Source organism: Podarcis pityusensis (genome assembly GCF_964106645.2).
Source record: "Podarcis pityusensis genome assembly, chromosome: Z".
Taxonomy (NCBI): domain Eukaryota; kingdom Metazoa; phylum Chordata; class Lepidosauria; order Squamata; family Lacertidae; genus Podarcis; species Podarcis pityusensis.
In genome coordinates, this window is record NC_138044.1 from 28,763,306 (window position 1) to 28,788,124 (window position 24,819).

At 45.1% G+C, this 24,819-nt stretch overlaps 1 protein-coding gene across 4 annotated transcripts; it reads right to left on the bottom strand.

Annotated features, from left to right (window-relative positions):
- Window positions 1-397: 397 nt before the first annotated feature.
- LOC308468845 (syntaxin-3-like) lies at window positions 398-24,539 on the bottom strand. 4 transcript variants are annotated; one of them, XR_013981889.1, is made up of 3 exons: window positions 15,936-17,720; window positions 5,236-5,357; window positions 398-679 (listed from the first exon to the last, which is right to left on the bottom strand). XR_013981889.1 is itself a non-coding variant. In XM_080991327.1 (2 exons), exon 2 carries the CDS (start codon window positions 17,527-17,529, stop codon window positions 16,630-16,632), a length of 900 nt encoding a protein of 299 aa, XP_080847453.1. In that variant the 5' UTR covers window positions 17,530-17,642; window positions 24,338-24,539; the 3' UTR covers window positions 15,042-16,629. The 4 variants fall into 4 exon arrangements, 1 of the variants encoding a protein (XP_080847453.1); XR_013981888.1 differs by lacking the exon at window positions 5,236-5,357; XR_013981890.1 differs by lacking the exons at window positions 398-679; window positions 5,236-5,357 and adding an exon at window positions 10,741-13,049.
- Window positions 24,540-24,819: the final 280 nt, after the last annotated feature.

Genomic DNA, 24,819 nt, shown 5'->3' on the forward strand with positions numbered 1-24,819 from the left:
TTCCCCAGTGTTTACTAAAATATCACTTTATGAAATCAATTTCCTACTTTTCCTGTGTGGTAGGGATAACTACGCTAGAGACCTGCCTTAATTGTGCTCTCTTTGTAGGTACAGGCAAACCTGTCCATTTCAAATTATTTCCAGTTCTCATTTTTCCAGTCTTTCTTTTTTCCCCCAGGGGAAAACATGAGCACAGTCCCCCACTAGCAGAAATTATCCCATTGAGTTTCCTGCATTTGTGGAAATCACAGGGGTCAGCACACCTGCAGTGCAATGGATGAGCCTCAACCTGGGAAAACCTCCTTCATGATAAAGGTGTCTCCCGTGCCAGGTAAGTATTCAGTTTTCATTTTGTGATATTTTTTTTAAGTCCTCAAGAAAATTCATCTGCAGTTTCCCTTAATATGATACATTTTATTTTCATCAATGTATGCACTTACATGTACACTTTACCCTAGCAAACTGCATTGGAAAAAATCAGAGAAGTGCGAATTTCATAAGGACGACTTTGCTCACATATTGTTTTCAGAAGTGCAGATTAGGTGGGCTCATATTTAAGTGTAATCTGAACCAAATTTCTTCCTTATCTCTAGTCTTTAATGGTTTGTGGAAAGGCTAGGGCCACCTGCTGAATGCTGTTGTTGTCTTTTAATTCAAAGCAGCTCAGCTGTATTCTTCTCTGAAAGAAAGGAAAAAAATATTGAGGTAGCCTGCATGTATTTTTCCTGTACGTGCAAAACTCTTAGGAGAATTTCAAGCATAGCTGTATAAAAAGAACATGCAGTCTTCAGAATTCACTTTGAGTAGGCTTTTGGGGGAACGCTACAGCATGGCCCAGATTTATCCAAACTGTGACTTTCAAATAGTTTCACTGAAGTTACATTTGAGGCACAGCCCATTATTCAGGTAATTCAAAAGGCAGGGCCTGTACCTCCACGAGGAACATACACGCTGGCTCCATCAAAGAGCATGAATATTGTATTATTCTTCACACGTGGACACACACACACACACACACACACACACAAAAGGCAGTGCAGGGACTTCAGCAGTGAATCAGAATGAATCAGGCTTTCCTGGCAGTGAATGGTAGCTGTCGCTGATTATAAATGGGAAAGGACCTACTCGAACAGAAAGCCATTTTGCAAAACGCGGAGCACTAAATAGTGTGTGCTGTTCTAATTGCACACATCATATTCATCATCAACAGCTGCATACAGAATTGCTAATACTGAAATAGCTCCCCTTTTGCTTCCTTGACATTTGACTTTATCGGGAGTTTGAAAAAGCAATCTTCAGAGGCACCTCTTGCAGCAAAGGCGGGTTTTTCCACCTGCTTCTCCTCGTCCCAGCTCTTGGGGAAAGTTTGCTACCAAGGCTCCCATCTGCTCCAGACAATATGACTAAGGATCAGTAATGATGAGAAGGAATCCAACAACTTCTAGTGTGCATCAGGTTTCCTTTCCCTGAGTTAAATCCTGAGTTTTCCTGAGTTAAATCCTCATACTCCTCACAATCTGGATCAGGCTGCTTGCACCTGCTATTTACTTTTTAGAAATTTACTTTTTAGATATTTAACTTTTAGTGCAGCTTTACGCAGCTCACCCTCAGATCATTTGACAAAGGATGAGCATAAAATGCTATAAATAAATACCCTGTTGCCTTGCAGAAGTTGTTGGACTACAGCTCCCATAATGCCTGATCATTATCCACCCTGGCTGCGGCTGATGCAATTTGGCATCATACTGAGGACATTAGGTTGATAGAAGAAAGGCTCTTCTGTAGATTCTGGGGAGGGAGTTGAACCAGGGCTGGCCCAGGATATTCTCCTCCCTGAAGCAGAGGGCAAGATGTTGATTGGATTGGCACAGAAATCTTGATATAAGACTGGCAATGGGGCAAGTCCTCCATTGCACTAGGATAGTGTACACAACGGGCCATGTGCCAACACACAGCTCTGATCTGAAGAGGAGAATTAATAGGAAGCTTAGGAGGAATGGTTGGAAGGCTGCCACTACAGCCACAAAGCATCTGCTGCCTGAGGCAGATGCCACACTCTGTCTAATGTTAGAGCCGACCCAGAGTCGAACATTGAAGAATGACAACTCCATTGAGTTGTATCTAACAAAATTTAAGGAGGCATGTCTCCAAACAGGGAGAAAATTGGAATAAGATGTATCAGGAACAAATGACAGAAAGCAGGAGGTATCCCTCACAAGTAGGTTGTAGCCTCGTTTCCAAATTCCAAAAAGAAAAAGTTTTATTGCTAACATATCAAGGATGTTTTGGCTTGATGCAAAGGGTGAGATCATAATCTATTTCACCAAGTGACATTTTCCACTCCAAAATGTCATATTATTTGGATTTAATCAGAGGCCATTTGATCCTGTGCTTATTGAACAATACATTTCGGAGGAATATATATGCCTTCAGTCATTTCTCCAGTTGTGTTCCAGTGTAAAGGTTAAAAACAGCTTTGTCAAGGCTGTGCTTGATTAGAAAGGCCTGGAAAGTGTTCTTGGAGAGTGTCATTATACTTAATGAAAATTTCTAATTAATTGTTTCCAGTCCTCTATACACGCACACACACACACACACAGACACATGCAGTTTCAGCAAATATATTTATTTGAAAATGAGAAGTGTAGTTGGGATAATTAGAACCCACATTCAGATCTCAACTGAGCAATCAACTTGTTGCTCCTGTAACTTTAGCTGTGGCTAAAAAGTGGGTTGGGATGGCACAGCCCCTCCACAAGTTAAAAGAAAGGTGAGGCAGTAGCAGAGCAAGGTGGGTGTGGTGGGTGTGGGCCGCCCCATGTGCCTTCCCTGAGGGGGGTGATATCACTGCGAGCTCTGCCCCCCCGGGACACTCCCCACCACCGGCGCACCCCACTGGGACGTGTGCCAATGGGACACTTCCTGCCACTGATGCACCCCCCTGGGACACAAGCCAATGCTGACGCACCCCCGCGGGCGGCTAGCCCCACCCCTGTGGGCCACACCGGGTGTTGGAGCAGGTTTTTTTTGGGGGGGGGGATATATATGGAGTGGTGTATAATTGGAGACCACAAGGTTTTAATGAAACAAAGTGAAAATATTCTAAAGGGAAAGAAAATAGTTCTTAGGGAAATTATTTTTGCACTAGGAAAATTACAGAAAACCAGCATATCCCACCAATGGAGTGGGGGGCGGGCCACCCGTCAAATAAGCATAGAGCTAAATGCAATCTGCTCTCCCTCTCCAGCACAGTCTGTAATGCTAATGACAAAGGTCCAATTAGCCATATCATGCACCCTCCAGCATGTGTTTCCTTTGTTTCTTGAGACCATGTGTTGATCTGACTTTCAAAGCAAGCCCCAGATAGATAAAGCATCAGCCTCTGTGACCCCTTGCTTCCCAACCCACAAAACCTCAATGAAGAACTGGGGCTTCTCCTCCAACAAGCATCTGTTGCTGTCCTGTTCCAGTCCTGAAGAGGCACACATGAGGCAGGAAGAGCTCTGAGTGACCAACTTGCTCAGATAATGCCTGGCACCAGACTGCAGCCTTTTACAACACATGCCCCTTTCCCCCACCTCCAATCCTGGTCTGCTTCCCAGTCTGGGCCTACTTCCCCCCAATGACACCTGCCTCTCCTTCCTGCCTGTTGCCTCAACCTAATATCAGTGCAGAAATCTTGTGGGGTACAAGATGCTCGTTCGTAAGCAGCTTTTCCACAGGAGCATCCAGCAAAATGAAAACACCACCACCCCATGCTTGGTAAGAAATGGGGGAAGGATATGTAATGTCTCACCCCAGCCGTATGTTTTTAACCCTAATTAAACATAAGCCACACTCTCCAAATTAATTTGGGACTGGATTTGAGGCAGGTAAAGTGGTACCCAGATTGGATAAAGGCAGGTTGGCCTGACTGGGGGTCCCTGGGTTGGAGCCATGGGGTGGATTGAGGAGGGTTGTGCTGAGCCCTAGTCTCTTCCAGGCTTACCTGCAGGTTGAACCCGGGGCCTTCCACATAAGAAGTAGCTGGTCTACCACTGAGCTATGGCCTGGATCTTGCTTCCTTATTTCTCTTGACGTAAAAGTGGATTCTACTTCTTCTTTCGTAATAAAAACTGAAAATTCAGGGAAGGAGCTTGGAGAATCCTGGGGGAGGTCAAGCTTTTGAGTCCTCCCATGCCACACTTCCACAATGGCGCCTGTGTGTGTGTGTTGTTTGCAGTTCTTGGCACCCAATTGCACTCTGAATCTGAATAACAGCAAAAGGACTTCTCCCCAAAGTGCCAAGGAAGTCCAAATCCAATAACACAGTCTGTTAAACAGATTAAATTGTGTTTTTCCTTTCATTGCCCTAAAAGCATGCAGTGCCCAGAATACCATCAGCATTTATTTATTATTATTATTATTCTGTAGTACAATCACAGGCCTTTTATGAAATTTAATTTGGGATTAAGTGGTTGAATAAAACAAAGCCCTGTTCTGCTGTGAAGTCCTGCTAGCCACTTGTCTGTGGCTCTTGTCCTTCTATATTTCTCCTTTGTAACCTTTTTATAGCAGGAATGAGGAAATGTGGCCCGCCAAAGGTTGGGCTTCAACTCCCATCAGCCTCAGGCAGCATGGCCAATGATAAGAGGTTCTGTAATATTGCCACAGTGGACAGTGAGAAGAATAACAGTTTTTGGCAGATGGAGAAATACAGCGGGACAGAAACAGTGCTGCATGCAATTAATAGAGAGAGCTGAATGGGAAATAATGCCTTCTTCCATCCTTAGGCCTTCCTCAGTGCCTGTCTGGACAAGACATGTCCACAAATGAAACTCTTTCAGGGTGTGTTGATGTGGAAGAAAGGAATTAATCCCATCCATGCTTTGTTAATATTTGCAGCTGTTGCCCATCTGCCTCATGAGCAAGTTTTTCAACATTTTAGAAATCCTGAATGGAAGTCATTGTCCCCCACTTTGCAGCCTTTCCTGTTAGCATCACCTTATGGGCAGTGGAGATAATAGCTTCTCCTGGGATAACTTGGTTTCTTAGATTTCCTTTCTTCTTCTTCTTCTTTAGTCTTCAAGGCAATTCCAAAGGACAGTTGGATATCATCTCCTAACGAGCTGAATTATTAAAGGATCTGCTAGTCTATGTGGAATGACTCACCAAGACAGGCTGGACAGAGGAGATAATGTAACAAAGGCTAATGACATCCAAACAGGGCTTTGAATGAAAGTGAAAGAATCATACCAAAAATATTGCAGCTCTCACAGACTTCAGCATGGAGTTATTAAAACGAGTCCTCCAGTACAGTCAGAATGAAAGTTCTTGGCTCTTTGAACACATCAGATGTTGTAGTGTGAGACCCATGGCTGAAAGAGAAGGCAGGCATCTTGGGCAAGGAGGCTAACAGAGTTCCATAACTGGTGGACATACACCAAACTGGACTGCCACCATGCGCTCCACAGAAGGCTGCCCTTAAAAAAGGTTCATCTAGTGCAGAATTGCCATAATGTGCCTTTGAACAGTTTTCCTTTATATCTTTTCTTTTATATCATGAAGCAATTGAGCAATCAAAATGATCAAGAGGCTAGAGCATAAGAACATAAGACTTTCCTGCATAAGACTAGCCCTGTGGCCACTGCTATTTATCTAGAAAAAGAGGTGTGGGACTCCCTTGTTCTCTTGGAATGGCAATGGCATCCACCTGAGAGGTACCGGAACTGAGTTCCAGCAAGTTCCAGTGGCCTTTCTAGCTCAACATCCTGTTCTCATAATGGCCAACCAGATGCCTCTGGGAAGCCCAAATACACAGTGACAGTGCTCTCCCCTCCTGCAGTTTCTAGCATCTGGTATACAGAAGCATTACTGCCTCTGACAGTGGAAGCTTTCTTACCCCATCAGGAAAGTTTACAACTTATGAGACTTATTTTTGATTGGGGGGGGGAGTTGAGGATGATGATGATTTTATACCCCGCCCATCTGGCTGGGTTTCCCCAGCCACTCTGGGCAGCTCCTAACAGAATATCAAAAACATGATAAAATATCAAACATTAAAAACTTCCCTATACAGAGCTGCCTTCAGATGTCTTCTAAAATTCAGATAGTTGCTTATTTCCTTCACATCTGAAGGGAGGGTGTTCCACAGGGTGGGCGCCACTACCAAGAAGGCCCTCTGCCTGGTTCCCTGTAACTTCACTTCTCACAGTGAGGGAACTGCCAGAAGGCCCTCAGAGCTGGACCTTAGTGTCCAGGCTGAATGATGGGGGTGGAGACGCTTCTTCAGGTAGACTGGGCTAAGGCCATTTAGGGTTTTATAGGTCAGCATCAACACTTTGAACTATGCTCGGAAACATACCAGGAGCCAAGGTAGGTCTTTCAGGACCGGTGTTATGTGGTCTCGGCAGCCACTCCCAGCCAGCTGCCGCATTCTGGATTAATTGTAGTTTCCGAGTCACCTTCAAAGGTAGCCCCACATAGAGCGCATTGCAGTAGTCCAAGTGGGAGATAACTAGAGCATGTACCACTCTGGTGAGACAGTCTGTGGGCAGGTGGAGCTGGTAGACAGCTGTCCTGGACACAGAATTGACCTGCGCCTCCATGGACAGCTGTGAATCCAAAATGACTCCCAGGCTGCACATCTGCTCCTTCAGGGGCACAGTTACCCCATTCAGGACCAGGGAGTCCCCCACCCCCACCCACCCCCAGTCCCCCCAAAACAATACTTCTGTCTTGTCAGGATTCTACCTCAATCTGTTAGCCACCATCCATCCTCCAACTGCCTCCAGGCACCCACACAGGACCTTCACCAGTTCTGATTTAAAAGAGAGGTAGAGCTGGATATCATCCACATTCAGGTTTGTTTGGAGTTGTTCAGCTACCCCCTACTCAATCACCCAAGAATGGAAGTTTTGATACTGGGTGATAGTTGGCCATATTGGCCAGGTCCAAAGATGGTTTTTTAAGAAGTGGTTTAATAACCACCTCTTTCAGCAGATCTGGGAAGGCTCCCTCACAGAGGGAAGCATTCACCACCCCGCAGAGCCCATTGCTCATCCCTTCCCAGATCACTTTTATGAGCCAGGATGGGCAAGGATCAAGGAGACATGTGGTTGGTTTCACTCATCCAAGCAGTCTGTCTACATCCTCGGAGATAGGAGATTAGAAATGATCCCATGCAACTTGACTAGACAGGACTTGTCCCACCCATCCCACCCCTGCTCCCATGGTGCAGTCTACCTCATTCCAAATCTGAGCAACTTTATCTGCAAAAATCTTTGCAAAATCATTGCAGGAGAACTTGGGGCCTGATGGTGGAGGTGATTCCATTAGATTGCGAACCACCTGAAAGAGTCTCCTGCTACTTTTTTCTGCAGATGCAATAGAGGCGATGAAGAAAGTCCTCTTCACTGTCACTATCGCCACTTGGTAGGCTCGATGGGTCAAGGAGAAGTCCAGTTGTACCAGGAAGTAATCCAACCATGGCACTTCTTTTGTTTCACTTTTACTTAGTGTCAGATCACCAACGTCCATAGAGGTCTAAGGCATGTCTGTGACTATGAGTTGGGCCAAACTTATTCAGGGACAGCCCCATGGAGGCCATGCTTTCCACGAAGTCCTGAGCAGCCCCTTGTAAGGTCACATTGGCATGGATGTTAAAGTCCCCTAGGACAACCAAACTAGGTATATCTGGGAGAACATCCGCCACAACCTGCAACAGGCAGGGAATCCTTGGTGCAGCGGGGAGGTCGGTACACCAAAAGGAATCCTGTACTTCCCCTATTGCCCAACTTCCAGAACATGCACTCAGAAAACTGGGTCTTCCCAATAGGACGCCCAGTGTAAGTTAATGACTTCCTAAAATTCACTGCAACCCTCCCCCCCCCCCCATATGACCTAGTTTGCTGTGCGTAAGAGAAACCTGGTGAACAAGCAGCAGCAAGGACAGGCCCATCTGCTTCATCCAACTAAGTCTCTGTCACACATGCCAGATCAATTCTTCCACCCGCGATCAAATCGTGGATGACAGTGGTCTTGTGGATCATTGACCTGGCATTGCAGCAGCACCTTACAGTCATGTGGGTCTCCCTTGTTGATTCCAGTATCCTTCTGGTCAAGACCAGACCCGGAGGCAGGGATAGTCTTCAAACAACGACTAAATCTGCCTCCTCGGTAATGACATGGTCTGGTCCTAGCGTAACTCCTCCTCCTACCCATGATCACTGCGATTGGGTGTCTCAGTGCATCCCAAACTGTGGAACCTGCCCCAGCCATTCTGTTGGCTGAGGCCCACTCCCAGGCAGCCCTGACCCTCTCCCCTTCAGAACAGAATATGTTATAAAGACTATACAATAAACCAATAAAACAGTAGAAACTAATGAAAACCCCCACACAATTTATGGTTATACTAAAATTAAAATAATCCCCAGCCCCATCTAAACGTTTACCTCATCCCCCAAAAACAAAAACAAAAAATAATATGCAACAGATTAAAAACTATTATAAAACTTTTAAAAACACTTTCAACAGTTGCCCCAACTCCAGAGTTTGTTCCAGTGAGTCTGGGCTCTTCAGCACTTGCAGCAGGCAATGTCCCACCCTCCCAGGAGTCTCTTATGTTGAGCAGGGTGAGTCTGGGCCCCACCCCCTAGGCCAGGTGGAAAGGGCCTTGTAGGGAGCAGTCTTCAGCATTCACAGCAGGACAATGATAGAGGTGTGTGAAATTATGCATGGTATGCAGAATGTGGGTTTTTCCCTCCTTTCTCATCACACTAGACTGCAACAGGATCATCTGATGAAGTTGAATGGAGAGGAGTTATGGACAAACAACAGGTAGCACTTATTCACACTGTGCGTACTTAAATTTGCTCCACCAAGAAGTAGTGATGGCTACCAACCTGGATGGTTTTAAGGAGGATTAGGCAAATTGGTGGAGGATAAGGCTATCAATAGCTAAATTCCCCCACCACTTCCTCCAGGATACAAAGATGTCCCTAGGGTCAACAATGACATTGCCTCCTCCCTGAGTCATATCCAAAACCCTAAGGTGGACCAGGATGACTGCTGCTGTTTAATTTTTGTTTGCTTCTTTCTTTTAGGGCTACACACTGATTAAAGGAATGTCTCAATGAATCATCTCCCTTTTAATTAATACTGGTTTGCTGATTAAATTAAAGCAGATGAATTAATTAAATTATTCAGAGGTCAAGTAGGAAAAGGACAAAAGATTCCCCCAAGAGCTAAGTGGACAAATATCCAGGTCTGTGGTTAGAGTGAGAAATTATACACATAAAAGCCTGTTGACAAAGCAAAGCACAAGGGAAAGTAGTAACAAAAGACTTTTTCAGACATTCTGAAACTAAGTTGATATTTTTCTAGGTTTGATTGGCTACTTTCTGGCATTATTTCTTGTGTGCTTTCTGGCATTGTTTTATAACTTCAAGAGTGAGGAATATTGTCCAGGGGCCACATTCCCTTCTGGGCAACCTTCCAGGGGCCACATGCCAGTGGTGGGCAGGGCCACAGGCAAAAGTGGGTGGAGCAATGAATTCACAAAACTTGGCTCATTCTGCAAAAACATAGCAGTTAATGTGAGAGAACTCTGCCTGAGACTCTGGGGAAGAACTGCTACCCATTGGAGTAGGCAAAACTTCACTGAATGGCCAAGCAGTATATTCCTGGTCCAGAGTATATTCCCATGTTCCTTTACATGCATAGAAAACTAGTGTATTACCAGCAGATTGATTTGTATATGCTTTGCTTTGTTTTTAACATGGAAGCACTCAAAACTATGATCCTCCAGCTACAGTTTGATGCAGAAGTGTTCAGTGTGGCTGGCCGAGGTAGCACATTCTGAGGAGAGGCAAAAGGACAGGGGCAATGTATGCAACCTTGCCTACCCTGCATTCATCACTGAAAAAAGAGTCAACTGCTTTGGGTCAAGTTGGCTATGATACATGGAATTTGGGGAGCAGGAACCGGCTTATCCTCTTCGTCAAGCAGCAAAATGGTTTAGACAGCCCTGCAAGAACTGTGTCATTTGATTCTCCAGGGATCACCAGGGAGTTTGACCCAGAATTGCATATGTATTTTCTGCCTTTTATAGCCTGCCTTTCTTTCATTGTGGAAACTAAGCCAATGTGCAGGTGGTTCTCAGGCAGTCACCCATCCAGGCACTGACCAGATTCAGTACTGCTTAGCTTCAGCCTTAGACTATATCCTGGCACCAGATACAATGATGTGGGCAAGCTCTTTCACACAACTGTAACAAAAGACCAAGCTGCAGCATTTAAGATGGTGTTCTTCATTCCTAGATCTGTTTCAGATCAGGTGACTGGACCTGAGCTTCCCAGATAATTTAGTGAAGGACTGTAGCTCAGTGGCAGAGCATTGCATGCAGAAGGTCCCAGGTTAAGTCTCTGGCATCTCCAGGTAGGGCGAGGAGATAACTTTTCCTGAAAGCCTGGACAGCCACCGCCAGTCAGTGTAGATGATGCACAGCATAATAATACAAAAAAGCACAGATAAAATCAAAGCAAAACTGTACAGATGCTGTACAGTACAAAAAGCATAGATAGATCACTGAAGATATTGGTATTGTTGCAAACCATCCCAGTCTCTGAGCAGTGTGAGATTCCAAGGGTTCCAAGCGCTTACTCAGGGTTCAGTTTCCTCAGAAATGAGGGACAGCAGAGACCGCAGTGTCTTTCAGATATGTGGTTTATTTACACATATATACAAGCTGAACCTTCGACGGAGGGGCTCGCAGCATTAACATCCTAAGAGTGTCTTGTTTCTCCTATTGCCACAACCTTGGATTCTGGCAGAGATCCAGCATGGCTCTGTCTCTCAGCTGCCCAGCCTGATTCTTGCTTCTACTACACACACACCAACTCAACTCTGGGCTTTGCCTTTCTAATTACCAGCAAGTTGAGGGAGTTGAGGGCCACCCATGTGAGGCACTTCATTTGTTACCTTAATGACCCATACATGGGCCATTACCTCACTAGGAAGCGAGCTATTCCAGGAATTAAATTCATGCTTGAGCCAGGAAGTAGAACGGGGCTCAGGCACACACGCAACCCCCCCCCACCGAAAAAAGCCACCCTTTAACAGTATTACAGTGGTACCTCAGGTTAAGTACTTAATTCATTCTGGAGGTCCGTACTTAACCTGAAACTGTTCTTAACCTGAAGCACCACTTTAGCTAATAGGGCCTCCTGCTGCTGCCGCGCCGCCGGAGCCAGATTTCTGTTCTCATCCTGAAGCAAAGTTCTTAACCTGCAGCACTCTTTCTGGGTTAGCGGAGTCTGTAACCTGAAGTGTATGTAACCTGAAGCGTATGTAACCCGAGGTACCACCGTGGTGCCTCTCATTTTACAAATCAGATCCCATCCTTGAACTGCAGCAAGAATTGTCAAGCAGAACTCCCCATTCCACATTTGTTAAGTGAGTTAGGCAAATTTATTTCCCTTGGAGGTGTCTCTGTCGGAAGATTACATTACCAAATCATGATATGCTGTTCTAAATGTCAAGAAAGGATTTGAGAGTCTCCTGTAAAAAACAAAAAACAAAAAACCCACCTTTCTTATAGTATTTATTTAGCTGAGAAGGCTGTCTCAATGAAATATACTCAGGGCTGCCAAGCCGGTTATAAATTCCCTGGACTGTTGAGCTTAATCCTTTTTAATATGGCTTCCTCCAGTGTGCCGAATTGTGTGTGTCCAATTTGTAAACAAGTTAATTTATATAGAAAAGCATTTCCACAGCATGAAGCTGCCTTTACAAAGTATGGAGTATTCACAGCTCTGTGGCCGCTACTCTCCTTCTGATAATGAGCCATTCCAAAGCCTTGTGGACTACTTTTTATTACAATGAATAGTGCCTAGCGGGGAGAAAAAAAGTAAAAGTAACATGATCAGGAGAAGTACATTTCACTCTGGTACAGTTATGTGGGTTTTCCCCATACAGGGCAAACAGCCTGCTATGGGGGGAAAGGCTGTAAGCATGGATATGTGAGCATGATGGACATGCACTTGATACCTCCAATGCATGGGCCCATCTTTGCCTGCCAGGGAGCCCACTTTGGCCCACAAGTCCATTTTCCACCAACCGCATCCACCTGTCCATCAGCAAACACCACTCAATAATGCCATCTGCAGAGGCAGATTTAGGGCAGTGCAACTGGTTTCCCCACACAGGGCGCAGGGGCCAAGTCTCCTTCCCAAAGCCTAGTAAGCTTCAGAAAGGAGATGTGAGGGCTCTAACAAGGTCCTAGAGTCCTCATTCTTCCTTCCCAAACCCTAGTAGCATTTGCCCAGCTTTGGGAAGGAGGAAGGAAGACTCTTAGGACCCTGCCAGAGCTTCATGCCTCCCTTCCCAAAGCGCGGTGCCTCCCTTATCCGCCTTTGGGAAGGTGGTGTGAGGGCTGGGTGTCAAATTTTGGCTTCACACAGGATGCCATATTACCAAGGTCTGCCCCTGCTAACTGATGGGTAGGGGGTGGGAATCAATTCCGCATTGGCTGTGCAGGCCACATGGACTGTCATGAGAAAACAATACAGTAGCAGGCTTTAACAGATACACACACTTGTCAGCTGGTGAGAGGCTAAATCCTGCTCAGTTTGGCTGCATGAGCAGATTCCCTGCATGCAGTAGGATTTGACATGCATACTCTGATTCAGCTCAGCAGGATTCAATGAATCGGGAAAGGGTTTGCATTGAAACTGCTGCTAAAATGCATATCCCCTTTGCTATAGCAGCGCCTTGCTGTCTATGAGGTGTTTTGAGGACTTCAAAGCAGCAAATCACCCGATGCCATTGGGACATTAGATTTGGTCCTTGAGGCTGATCCGGGTAAGGATCTGGCCCTTGGAGCGAACAAGGTTGTCTACCCCTGACATACACCAATGTGGTGAAGAGATGGTCAGGTCTGTGCAGGCATCAGGTCATGCAGATCAGGTTGGATTCAGGCAGCAATTCTCAGTTTAAGAATAGCAGTATTGCAAGATTTTCATTATTTTCGCTTGTGAAATGTCGGAGGGTATGAAAGGAATTGTGCCTATCTGCAGCAAGTCTAAATCCTACAGCGAGGCAGCCTCAAATTCTGCATCAAAGGTAAGAGAATACTACGTGCTGGATATATTTTGCAAAACAGGTATATTTGACAATTTCAGCTCTAACTCTGCTTGGACATGGTGCTGTGGAGGAGTCTGAGGTGCCAATCACAGGCTGTCTTGCATAACAGCCAACAACACTAACCCTCCCCCCCCCCCCCCGCAATCATCGCTTCTGAGATTTTACTAGGTTTCCCATTGCAGACATGAGGACTAGAATTTGGGGCCGGGCCAGGGAGTAAATGAAAGCTGATATTCTCCCCAGCTTGCTGAATGCATATCCAGTTCTTATGTTCTGTTCTTGCAGATCTGAGTTTGCAGCGGCTTACACATACATACTAATTAAAACATCTCTGCATCCAAAGCAGAATCTGTTTATATTTATCAGGCACACGAACCCACCTACCATCTGTATTAGTATTATTATTAATACTGGGAGTTTAGCCTTGAGTCTCATATTAACATAGTGGACAGTGAAACACAGAAAAATTGCCTCTGGCTCTTTGCAGCTGTACTTCTGTATCTTCAAGATAGCAGTGCTGTTTGAACCCTGTGCTTTGTACCAAACCTGTTTTAAAAAAGAAATACTGGCATTCACTTGTCCAAACCTCAATTTCCACTCAGTCACCTTTTTCATATTTCCATTTGATTTCAGAGAGTTAGCATTAAGTGCTTGCATCTGAGGAAAACAATCATCTTCTTTCATAACCTAAAACAATTTTGTTCGTTTTAAAAAAAACAAACGGGCAAAATAAAAGTGAAATTATTGGTATCCATCTGTCTTCCTACATTCCTACATTCCGCTTCACTGCGTGTCCTTGAGTTCTAGTGTTAAGAGAGTGAGAGAAAAACTTTTCCACTTTCTCAAGGCCATGCATAATTTTATAAACTTCTATCATGTCGCCTCTCAGACACCTTTTCTGTAAACTAAAAATTCCCAAACATTATGGGATGCTGTTTTGTAAAGCAGTATGGTCAGCTTCTACATGCTGAATGATGATGTCATCTCAGACAGCAAAATGTCTCTGGTTGGCCCAGGCTGCAGAACACGCTCTCCTCTTAGTAAGCCTCCCCTCCCCAACCCTCCTGTTTATAGAGAGGGGCAATGGTGTGTAATGGTTAAAGTGACCTTGCCGTGAAACTCACTGGGTGACTTTGGGCTAGTCACCTTTTCTCGGCCTAACCTACCTCACAGGGTTGTTAAGAGGATAAAATGGAGAGGAGGAGCACTATGTATACCACCTTGAGCTCCTTGGAGGAGAAGCTGGATATTAAGTGCAATAATAAATTCATTAAAATATATGAATGTGCACCAACCGCAAAATTCTGTTTAGACCCCAATATGGCCCCTTGGGGGGGTGGTGGCTCTTTTTCATCCTGGAGTTCATTGGAAGCTGACCATCGAGACTGGGTCTGAATCTGAATCCCAGTTCAGAAAAACAAAACTTCATATCTCACCTATTCACTATTGTGCAGAAATACAAGAAAAGACTCTAACTTCACCTTTCCTCCCCACCCCCTTTTAAAGCAACAAATTTGTAGACAATTGAGTTGAATTATATTTTGGGGAAAGCCCTAGGATTGCTGACATTATGAAGGGTGGTGCATAAAACTGGTTAATAAGGAGAGTAATATATTTGCCGCTTCAGACTGCAGGTGGAGAAAACTATTTTAGACTCCTGGCAAGCACATAGGAAGCTGCCTTAAGACAGACCATTTGTTTGGTATTGTTTACACTGGCTGACAGTCGCTCTTCAGCATCTCAGGCAGAGAGAAAGGTCTTTTTCCATCGCACACTGCTTGCTCGTTTTTTAATTGGAGATGGCATGGAATGAACCAGGGACCTTCTACAAGCAAGGCTTGTGCCCTGCCACTGACCTATGGCTTTTCCTCTAAGCCCCCCCCCCCCACACCTTATAAAAGTATGAAGACCTGCGTAATTGTGTAAGATGATTTTATACAAATTTATATACACATGCATATTAATACATATGTAATGTGCATGTATACAAGTACATAGATATATTACATGCATGCACACGTTGCCTTCTTATGTAAACATTAACACCCTTAATTCATACTGTAGGTTATTCCAAATTACACCAACCAGAAGCCATTTGAAATCATAACTGAATGGAGCCAGGATGTAAAACACATGATCAATTTAAGCATCTAGGAAATAAAGCCAGTAAACCAAACAATGTTTTTGGTTTTCTTCTTTGTTCCAAATGTTGCAATGACCTCGTCTTACAGGTGGGGCGGGGGGGGGGGATCCCTCGCTTTCTTTTTATGGGGATCAGGGCCAGTACCATGGGCCACATGCCCTAGCAGCAGGGCCCACTGAGAAGACCCTGCTGGTGAGGGGGGAGTCACTTGTCCAAGGGGCATCCACTGATGGTAATGCATTCTAACCATGGACACATCAGGAGAATTTGTGGCAACTCTGTTATGCAAAAAATGAGGAAGGAAGATGTTGCATGGGGGTGAATTATGGCATTCTACAACTTTCTTTTGAGCTATACATATTTCAGTAATCTCCAGTTTCACTGAAGCTAGACTTCAGCAGAGTTGAGAGATGCCACAGAACCTGTTTTCACAGTGCCAGCCCAAGAAAAGCGGAGCAAACTGCAAATGTGCAACCTCCACCAACCCCCACCCCAAGATAGGGTTAATACTCTTGCCGCACTGATTCCTGCCTCCCTCTAATCCCCCTTCCTGGCAGGTCACTTAAGCCTCCTGCTGCATTACTGGGCCAGCCCTACATTTCCAAAGTCTCCATTTGGAACACAGAAAACATGGAAAAGAAGAGAGTGTTATGAGGATATGCAGAAGTACCTTCCTTTCAGATGCATTTGGGATTATGATTCGAGTATTGTTCATCAGAAGATTTGGCCTCTGGGCTGGTTTGACCTCTACTGCCTTTCTGGGTTTTAACTCCTCTTAACTGGGAGACAGTAGAGCTGTTCGGGGAAGGACTGCGGCTTAGTGGTAGAGCACCTGCTTTGCATGCAGAAGGTCCCATCTTCAGTCCCCAACATCTCCAGATAGGACTGGGAGAGAACCCTGCCTGAAATCCTGGAGATCCCCTGCCAGTCAACATAGTCATTGTGAAGCTAGATGGACCCATGGTCAAACTCAGTAGAAGACAGGTTTCTATGTTCCTACAGACATAGTTGAAGAAATGAACACCTTTTCATTGTTGTTGCATCAGCTTCACGTCATGCCTGTCTACTTCCCTGAAGCATTCAGCTGTGCGGGGCTGGAGACAGGATGCTGGCCAGAAAAAGCATCCACAGCAGGCCTCTTTTCATGCTCTTAAGAACAGAACAAAAAAACTTGGTGAAATCCATAAGCAAAAGGGAGTGAAGATGCATTTAGTTGCCTTGCAAATGCTTCCTTCCACCCCAAACAACTATCCAGGACTGACCTGCAATGACATGCACATCCAGTGTTCCAGAGTGCTATCATTAGTCACCAGTGGTAGCCTTTAAGTCTAGGAAAAAATGTCTGTGTGCCCACACTTCTTTATTCAGCTCATCACACTCGGAGTCGCCATACACGAAAGGCATGTGCAGCAAGCGCAGAGGCCCAGCACTGCAGACAACGCAGCAGATAACCGTGACTGCCGCTCATATTTGAGGGCTTTCTTGACCTCCTCGTTCGACTGAGAGATGTAATCAAGGGTATGCAGGACATTGTACTCGATGCTGTTGATGGTCTCCTGCTGCTCTGCAACCAGGATCTCCAGGTGCAGGAAGAGAGCGTGCAACTCGCCAATCTGCGCTTCCAAGTCCAGCAGCTGCTGGTGGCGCACCTGCGCCAAGGCCAGATGCTGCTTGGCTTTGAGCACTTCCAAGTCTTGGCCAACGATGCGTGGCACCACAGGACTCTCCACCATCCGCTTGATGTCCTCTTCCTGGAGATCCAAGCCAGCCAGTTCCGTTTGCCTCCTGATCTGTTCCTTCAGCTTCTCCACATATTGTGTCTCCTTGGCGTAGTGGTGGGCAATGATGTCACGGTAGCGGCCAACAAGTGCTGAGAGCTGGATGTGGCGTATGCGGCTAATGGCCAGCCACTGCTTGCTGTCCCTGGTGAGAGCCTCTTGGATGCTGTTGAGCCTCGGCTGCAGGGTTTTGGCCTCCTGGGTGAAAGAGTCTTTGATTGCACTCAGCTCTTTTTTCTCTCTGCAAATGCTTTCCTCAGTAGTGCAGCAAAGCACCTGCTGCTGCTTCTTGTCGATGTTCTCAGATAACTCTTCCAGCTTATTCAGCGCCAAGGAGAGACTGGTTATCTCCTGGAAAACCTTATTCATGGGATTGCCCTCTTCCTCTTGGAAAATAGGGTTGTCAAAGGAGAGAGTGTCATCTAGATCCAGAGAGTCCCCGTCTTCGTTCACTCTGTTCCTGAGCTCCTCTAACCTGTCCTTCATTTTCAGCTCTTCTCAAAGCCGGAAACATCTGTGGAAGAGGAGGTGAGTGAGGCACACCCATCAGCATTTACGGAGATTTTGAGGGGGCTTGGGGACTTTTGCGTCAGTCAAAGCTGTTTTAAAGAGAGAGAGATAGAGAGAGTAAAAGAAAACTTCCCTCCCTAAAGCGATTGCAAATATTGACTGAGGCAATAAGCTTCTAAACCAGAGTTTACTCTACATCACATGGCTAATGCAAACTGGCTAGACGAGATTCCATGCCAGGGGTGGGTGGCACATAGCCCAATGATACAGCGTCAGCTGCACATTGCTGAGTGCAGTCATGGGGAAATGTGAAAGGGGGCAGGTAGGCAGGGGGAATGTTTCAAGCCAGACTCAGCTGACTTTGAAGGTGACCCTGCAGCAGCTTTCAAACTACTGAGTCAAAACCAGGTGCAAAGTGGACCAGAATTCAAATGAGTGCCATTAAAGAATGGAGGTTGTGCATGCATTCCATGGTTCTGCATTCTGCAGTCACAGAAGCCTTCCTTCCTTCCTTCCTTCCTTCCTTCCTTCCTTCCTTCCTTCCTTCCTTCCTTCCTTCCTCCCTCTCTTCCCTGTTTCTCCTTCTGGCTACTAACCCTACTGGCTATGTTCTGCCTCCACTGTTGGGGGCAGTATGCCTCTGAATACCAGTTCCTGGAAACCCCAGAAGGGGAGAGTGCTGTTGTGCTCAGGTCATTGCTTGTGGGTGTTCCAGAGGCATCTGGTTGGCCACTGTGAGAACAGGATGGTGGACAAGGTGGGCTACTGGCCCAAGCCAGCAAGCTCTTATGTTCTTACAACTTTCTGTTCCTAAATAATTTTGAAGGATTTTTTTGTCTTGCATAATAACAGCATAATTTGAGCAGTAACAAAAATTTAACAATACAATGGTATCTTGGGTTAAGTACTTAATTCGTTCCGGAGGTCTGTTCTTAACCTGAAACTGTTCTTAACCTGAAGCACCACTTTAGCTAATGGGGCCTCCTGCTGCTGCCGCGGCGCCAGAGCAAGATTTCTGTTCTTATCCTGAAGCAAAGTTCTTAATCTGAAGCACTATTTCTGGGTTAGCGGAGTGTGTAACCTGAAGCGTATGTAACCTGAAGTGTATGTAACCCGAGGTACCACTGTAAACAAAAAATAATGTTACAGGGTTGAGGGTGGAGAATCAGTGATGGGGCTGACAAATCCTAAGCCTGAAGGTGCTTTTATAGGCCCCTCCACACACAATTCCATCCCTGCTTTTTCCCTTCCAATTCCCACTCCCCCCATCTAGCGTACAGGCATCTCCCTGTTAATGTGGGGTTTGCATTCCAAGGCACCGTGTGTTTACAAGAAATTGTGAATATTTGAAACACCATTGAAAAAGCCTGCAAACACCCCATTCTGTTCCCGTCCCTTTTTGTGATGTTTTTGGGTGCAGTTGTACACACACCTAAAACAGTCACTTCCTGTACTTTCTCCCCCAATTTTGGGGGGCATGCTGGGGGAATGGGAAGGCTTTGGAGCGGGTTGCACTACATGATACTCAGGGTCCCTTCCAACTATCTACCATTTCATGATCTAAAATCTCCCTCAGTCCATGCCCCCCCATAACATCCCTTTTTCCTGTTGGCACAATCAGATCACAGACAGGGAAATGGCAAGTGCAGTCCAGATTTTTGCACTCACAGGGCAAAGGTCAGCTAGGGGAACAGGACACTGCCCCAGCAACCTCAGTCTGCCCTCAGGCAGCTCCCACCAGCCTGGAACTGCCTGTCAACCTCCTCTGTGTAGAACTTGTAGAACTCAGCAGGGAGGAGAATGAGCGGGAAAGATAGAATGAGTTGACTCCACCTGTCACCGGCTCTGGCTCAATCTACTCTTGACCTCTCTGCCTTCCACCCTACCAGTTCCACGGGGCATCAATAATCAGCTCTGCTCTCTTCATTCAGAGGAAGGTCCAGTCTATCCTATTGCCCCTCAGATGCCCTTCCAATGACAGTAGGATTGTGTCCAACAAAATATCCAGGAGGCAAGGATAAGGGTTTTTGAAACCCTCTTTTAACACACAATCAGGAGGGGAAGGAGGAGATGCTACACCTCCTTTTCCTCCCCTCCCAAAAAGAGTACACATGAAATGAGCAGCAACCAGCAACTGGAAACATGCAGGGTCAGAGATTCCCAACTGGTAAGTGGGAGGATCTGATCCTGCACAGTGCTGCTTCAGGAGTGGGGAGGCCTGGGAGGAAAAAGGAGAGTTTGGAAGGTGAAGGTATCCACCTATACCTACATCTGTCTTCTTCTCTATGGGTGTATATTGTATTTAATTATGGAGTATCAGAGTTTTTAGGGGGCTAACCAGGCTGGGATAGCTTGGATAGCAGGCTTGTTGGCTTTTGAATGTCTGGTGTAGATTTTTTCAATTTCGTTGTTCTGTATGGGACAATGGCAATAAAGTTACAGATAGGTAGCCGTGTTGGTCTGCCATAGTCAAAACAAAAAAATTCCTTCCAGTAGCACCTTAAAGACCAACTAAGTTAGTTCTTGGTATGAGCTTTCGTGTGCAAGCACACTTCTTCAGATACACTGAAACAGAAGTTGCCAGATCCTTCTATATAGTGAGAAGGTGGGGAGGGGTATTACTCAGAAGGGTGGTGGGAATGGGTTATTGGCAGATAGCTGAGATGAGCCTGTTGACGACTCTTAACGACAATAGGTCTTACAGGAAAAAGCAAGGGGTGAGAAGGTGCAATAGGTCTTACAGGAAAAAGCAAGGGGTGAGAAGGTGAGAAATGGCTTTGTCATGTATAATGAGATAAGAATCCAATGTCTTTGTTCAGGCCAGGTCTCTCCATGGTTTTAAGTTTGGTAATGAGTTGTAATTCAGCAGCTTCTCTTTCCAGTCTATTTCTGAAATTCCTTTGTAGTAAAACAGCTACTTTGAGATCTTGTATAGAATGTCCTGGGAGATTGAAGTGTTCTCCTACTGGTTTCTCTGTCTTGTGATTCTTGATGTCAGATTTGTGTCCGTTTATTCTTTGGCGTAAGGTTTGGCCTGTTTGTCCAATATAGAGAGCTCTCTATATTGGACAAACAGGCCAAACCTTACGCCAAAGAATAAACGGACACAAATCTGACATCAAGAATCACAAGACAGAGAAACCAGTAGGAGAACACTTCAATCTCCCAGGACATTCTATACAAGATCTCAAAGTAGCTGTTTTACTACAAAGGAATTTCAGAAATAGACTGGAAAGAGAAGCTGCTGAATTACAACTCATTACCAAACTTAAAACCATGGAGAGACCTGGCCTGAACAAAGACATTGGATTCTTATCTCATTATACATGACAAAGCCATTTCTCACCTTCTCACCCCTTGCTTTTTCCTGTAAGACCTATTGCAGTCGTTAAGAGTCGTCAACAGGCTCATCTCAGCTATCTGCCAATCACCCATTCCCACCACCCTTCTGAGTAATACCCCTCCCCACCTTCTCACTATATAGAAGGATCTGGCAACTTCTGTTTCAGTGTATCTGAAGAAGTGTGCTTGCACACGAAAGCTCATACCAAGAACTAACTTAGTTGGTCTTTAAGGTGCTACTGGAAGGAATTTTTTTGTTTTGACAATGGCAATAAAGATTATTGTATCGTATGTGGGCACCAGGTAGATCCCTCCTTTTCTGGTTTCTCCTTCTTCATGCTTGACACCACACCTCCTGACTATCCCCAGATCGTTCTGAGCTACCCCAGCCCAACTCAATTGCAACCCACATTCTTCCAAATGAACCCAATATGGTCCAGGATTTGGACCTCATTTGAATCCAGTGCACAACCCAAATACATAAACCATTTCCATTCTCCAAGCTTTGCAACTGATCTTTCAATATCTCAGGAATACTCAATGAATGGACGGCAGGTAAAAAAGAACAGCCTCTGATAATAATGTGTGTAATCATACACATAAAAATGTGTGTGATAATGCACATGATATCCAATAATTGTTTCCATTCTTAGTAGAACTGGAACAAAAATTATTTGCTTCTTGTTGAGTTCAAGCAGCAAGACAGAAATTTAAAAAGACCTGTGCAGAAAAGCTTGGAATTGAGATTTCCATAAGATTTGATTCCTCATTATAAAATGAGCTTCATGTGGTGGATCTGATCCTGACAGACATGGATTCAAGTGCCACCTCTACCTGGTGGTGTTGGGCAAGTCAGCTTAGGGAACAGCTGGAGTTCAGTAGTCAAGCACCTGCTTTGCATGCAAAAGGTTCCAGATTCAATACCTGGTCTTGAAAGACTTGGTCTGAAAGCTTGGAGAGCCACTGCTATTCAGTGTAGATGAGGGATGGTGAACATTGTGGCACCACATGTGTTGTTGGACTACAACTCCCATCATCCCTTATCACTGGCCATGCTGAGAGAGGCTGATGGGAATTGTAGTCCAACATCTTCTGAAAGGCCACAGGTTGCCATTCTTGCTTGTAGGCAATACCGGGTTAGACAGACCAATGGTCTGACTCAGTTTAAAGCAGCTTCCTGTGTCTGAGTTTCCCACTGTAGCTTGATGCCAAGGCTACTTTCAGAGGTGTACCAGGGAGTAAGAACTAAGAAATGCCCCCAAACACAGAAGAGCGAGCTATTGTTGCTCCAAATCCCAGCCCATACAAGAAGAGCTTTATAGCTCCTACATGGGGAGGGCTGTAGGTCAGTGGTAGAGCATCTGCTTTGAATGCAGAAGGTCATGAATAAATAAAAAAACCAGCCCTCACAAAAATTCATCAGCCATGTGCAAGAAGATACATTAAAACACATAAAGCCCTGAGTCCAGTCAGAAAGCCAACTTACCTTTTCCATCTGAAATCATTCCATGTGGCAGGAGTTAAGTTATTCTTTTGAATATTTTGCATTTACCTATCTAAAAGTACACAATGGTCCCTCCCAAGTAACAATCAACACTCATGCATTTCCAGAGTACACACAAAAGCCCCAGAACAGAACGTTGGCGGATTTCCTGGTGCTTACTCTTTAACCAAGGAACTGAATTTTCTGTGGTCTACAGTTTATTTTCTTAAGCATTGTTGATGTTCAATTATCACAGCGCAAGATGTCATTTTCCTCTACAGGTTGTTGTTAGGAAAGCATGTTGGGGTCATCACAAAGTACTATGGAGGTCAAAATTGAACTCAGTTGCATTGTATTCCAGATTTACCTCACTTCAGCAGATAATCTGCTGAAACATACAGTTGCATTCAACTGAGAGCTGTGCAGAGTAGACCCATTGAAATCAACGGGCAAATTAGTTGCAGCCATTGATTTCAGTGGGTCAATGCTTCATAGGACTTAGTTGGATAAAACCAAGTGTTATGAGGTGGGGGGGGGGGATAAATTGTTATTAAAATTCTGGGTAGGAAGCAGCAGAACTCCCGCTACTTTTGTAATCGGATTTTAGCAGCGGTAACAAAACTGTAATTTGAAATAAAAACCTATTGATGGTAAATTATTGATATGATTATTTAAATGGTTCTAATGATAGCTGGAAGGTGTTTTTTTAACAGTGAAAGATGATGAATTTATACAAAGGAAGAGTCTGAGTGCTTCAGATGAAACTGTAATGAGTACAGCCAAGATCCTTTTATAATGCTACCTCCTCCATTGAAATACTCTTCTCAGAGCTGCTCATGCATCTTGGAAAAACAGCTCCCAATAACCAGGTGATCACTCAGGAGTGACAGGGGATGAAATTACTATGTCATTTTTGGGGGGAAGGATCAGGTGTGGGCAGAATTGTTTGCTTAAAACCAGCGCTTTTTTCCTTAAAAAAATGTTTAGGGGTACTCTCATTTTCCTACTCATATTGAAATACTGCCCCTCAATGAGGCCAAACTTAGATTCGCAAAATGTTTAGGGGTATGCATACCCCTGCGTTCCCCCAGAAAAAAGGCACTGCTTAAAACTATGGAAAAGATGAAGAGAGCAAATGGATGGTGAGATGAGAGTTGGCAATTTCGGGCAGAGTCAAACTGATCTTCTTGGTGAGAATGCACGTAGACACTCCCCACCCCCACCCCTTCTACTCTAAACTGGGTATATTTGCAATACATATACAGTGCTATGTAAATTCCACATAGCCTTTGTACAGAAAGGCTGCAGCTCAGTGGCAGAAGGTCCTAAATTCCATCTCAAGGTAGAGCTGGGAGAGACCTTTGCCCAAAATCATGGACAGCCACTGCTCATCACTGTAGACAATAGTGACCTAGATGGTGCAGTGGGCTGACTTGGCATAAATCACCTTCCTACTGCAATGTTGTCTGATTCTGCAAGTGCAGAATCAGACAACAAATGTGAATTCTACAAGCCCTTATAATAGCCAAGAGCCTTACTGTATATTGCAAGGCTGCATGTTGGTACATCCACCAACTACTACTCAAAGATTTGGGGACAAAACTGCCCTTTCTGTGCATGGCTTATTAGCATCAATCTTATTTAAAATACGTATTTGGCATATGGGAGTGTACACTTCCCTCGATAAAGATCTCTTTGTTACTCAAATGTAAGAGCTTCTGTGAGTTGCTTTGAGTGGGAGCCAGGATACTTTCAAATAGAGGACCGTCTTCTGCAAAGTAGGATACATGGCTCTGTCCTCCAACACCTCACTGCCACCACCCAGCACCAGCCACCTGATGCAGCCGCCTCACTCTGCCTAATGTTAGGGCCAGCTGCAATTTCTGCCTGCAACATAACTGTTAAAGGCAAATGAACCTTCCATTCACCAAAGGCGGCAGCAATCCTAACTTAGCTTACCTTAGTTTTATCTTTTCGTGCCTTGCCTCTGATTCATGCATTCAAGCCTTTAGGAGGAAACAAAGCTGACAGTTCAAGTTCTACATCTGGAGTGAGAGCCAGGACAGCTGAGCTCGCTCTTCTGAAAGATATTTTATACTTTGGTTTTGCTATGGCCATTTCCTTCTCACAAGCTTTCACTGCAACCTTTCATTGGACTTGTCTCTTGATCCTCATTTGTGCCCTGTAAGATCTGAAAGCAATTAAAATGGAATTGAGTCACCTGTGCCCAGGGAGGTACAGGTAAATCATTGACAGGTACCACAGAGCGGCTTTGCCAGCCACGCATTGACATCACTGGGGAACCCATTGATCCGGAACTGAAGGAATCATTCCCACCTCTTCTGGAACATGTTAAAAGGAAAGTGAACACCAAGGCACTCATTCATTGAACAGTAAAGTCCCTTCATTAACTCAGAGTTCACGCACGTGGACTGTATGTT

Coding starts and splice junctions, on each gene's coding strand:
- LOC308468845 (XM_080991327.1), bottom strand. CDS start 17,529: ATGAAGGACAGGTTAGAGGAGCTCAGGAACAGAGTGAACGAAGACGGG.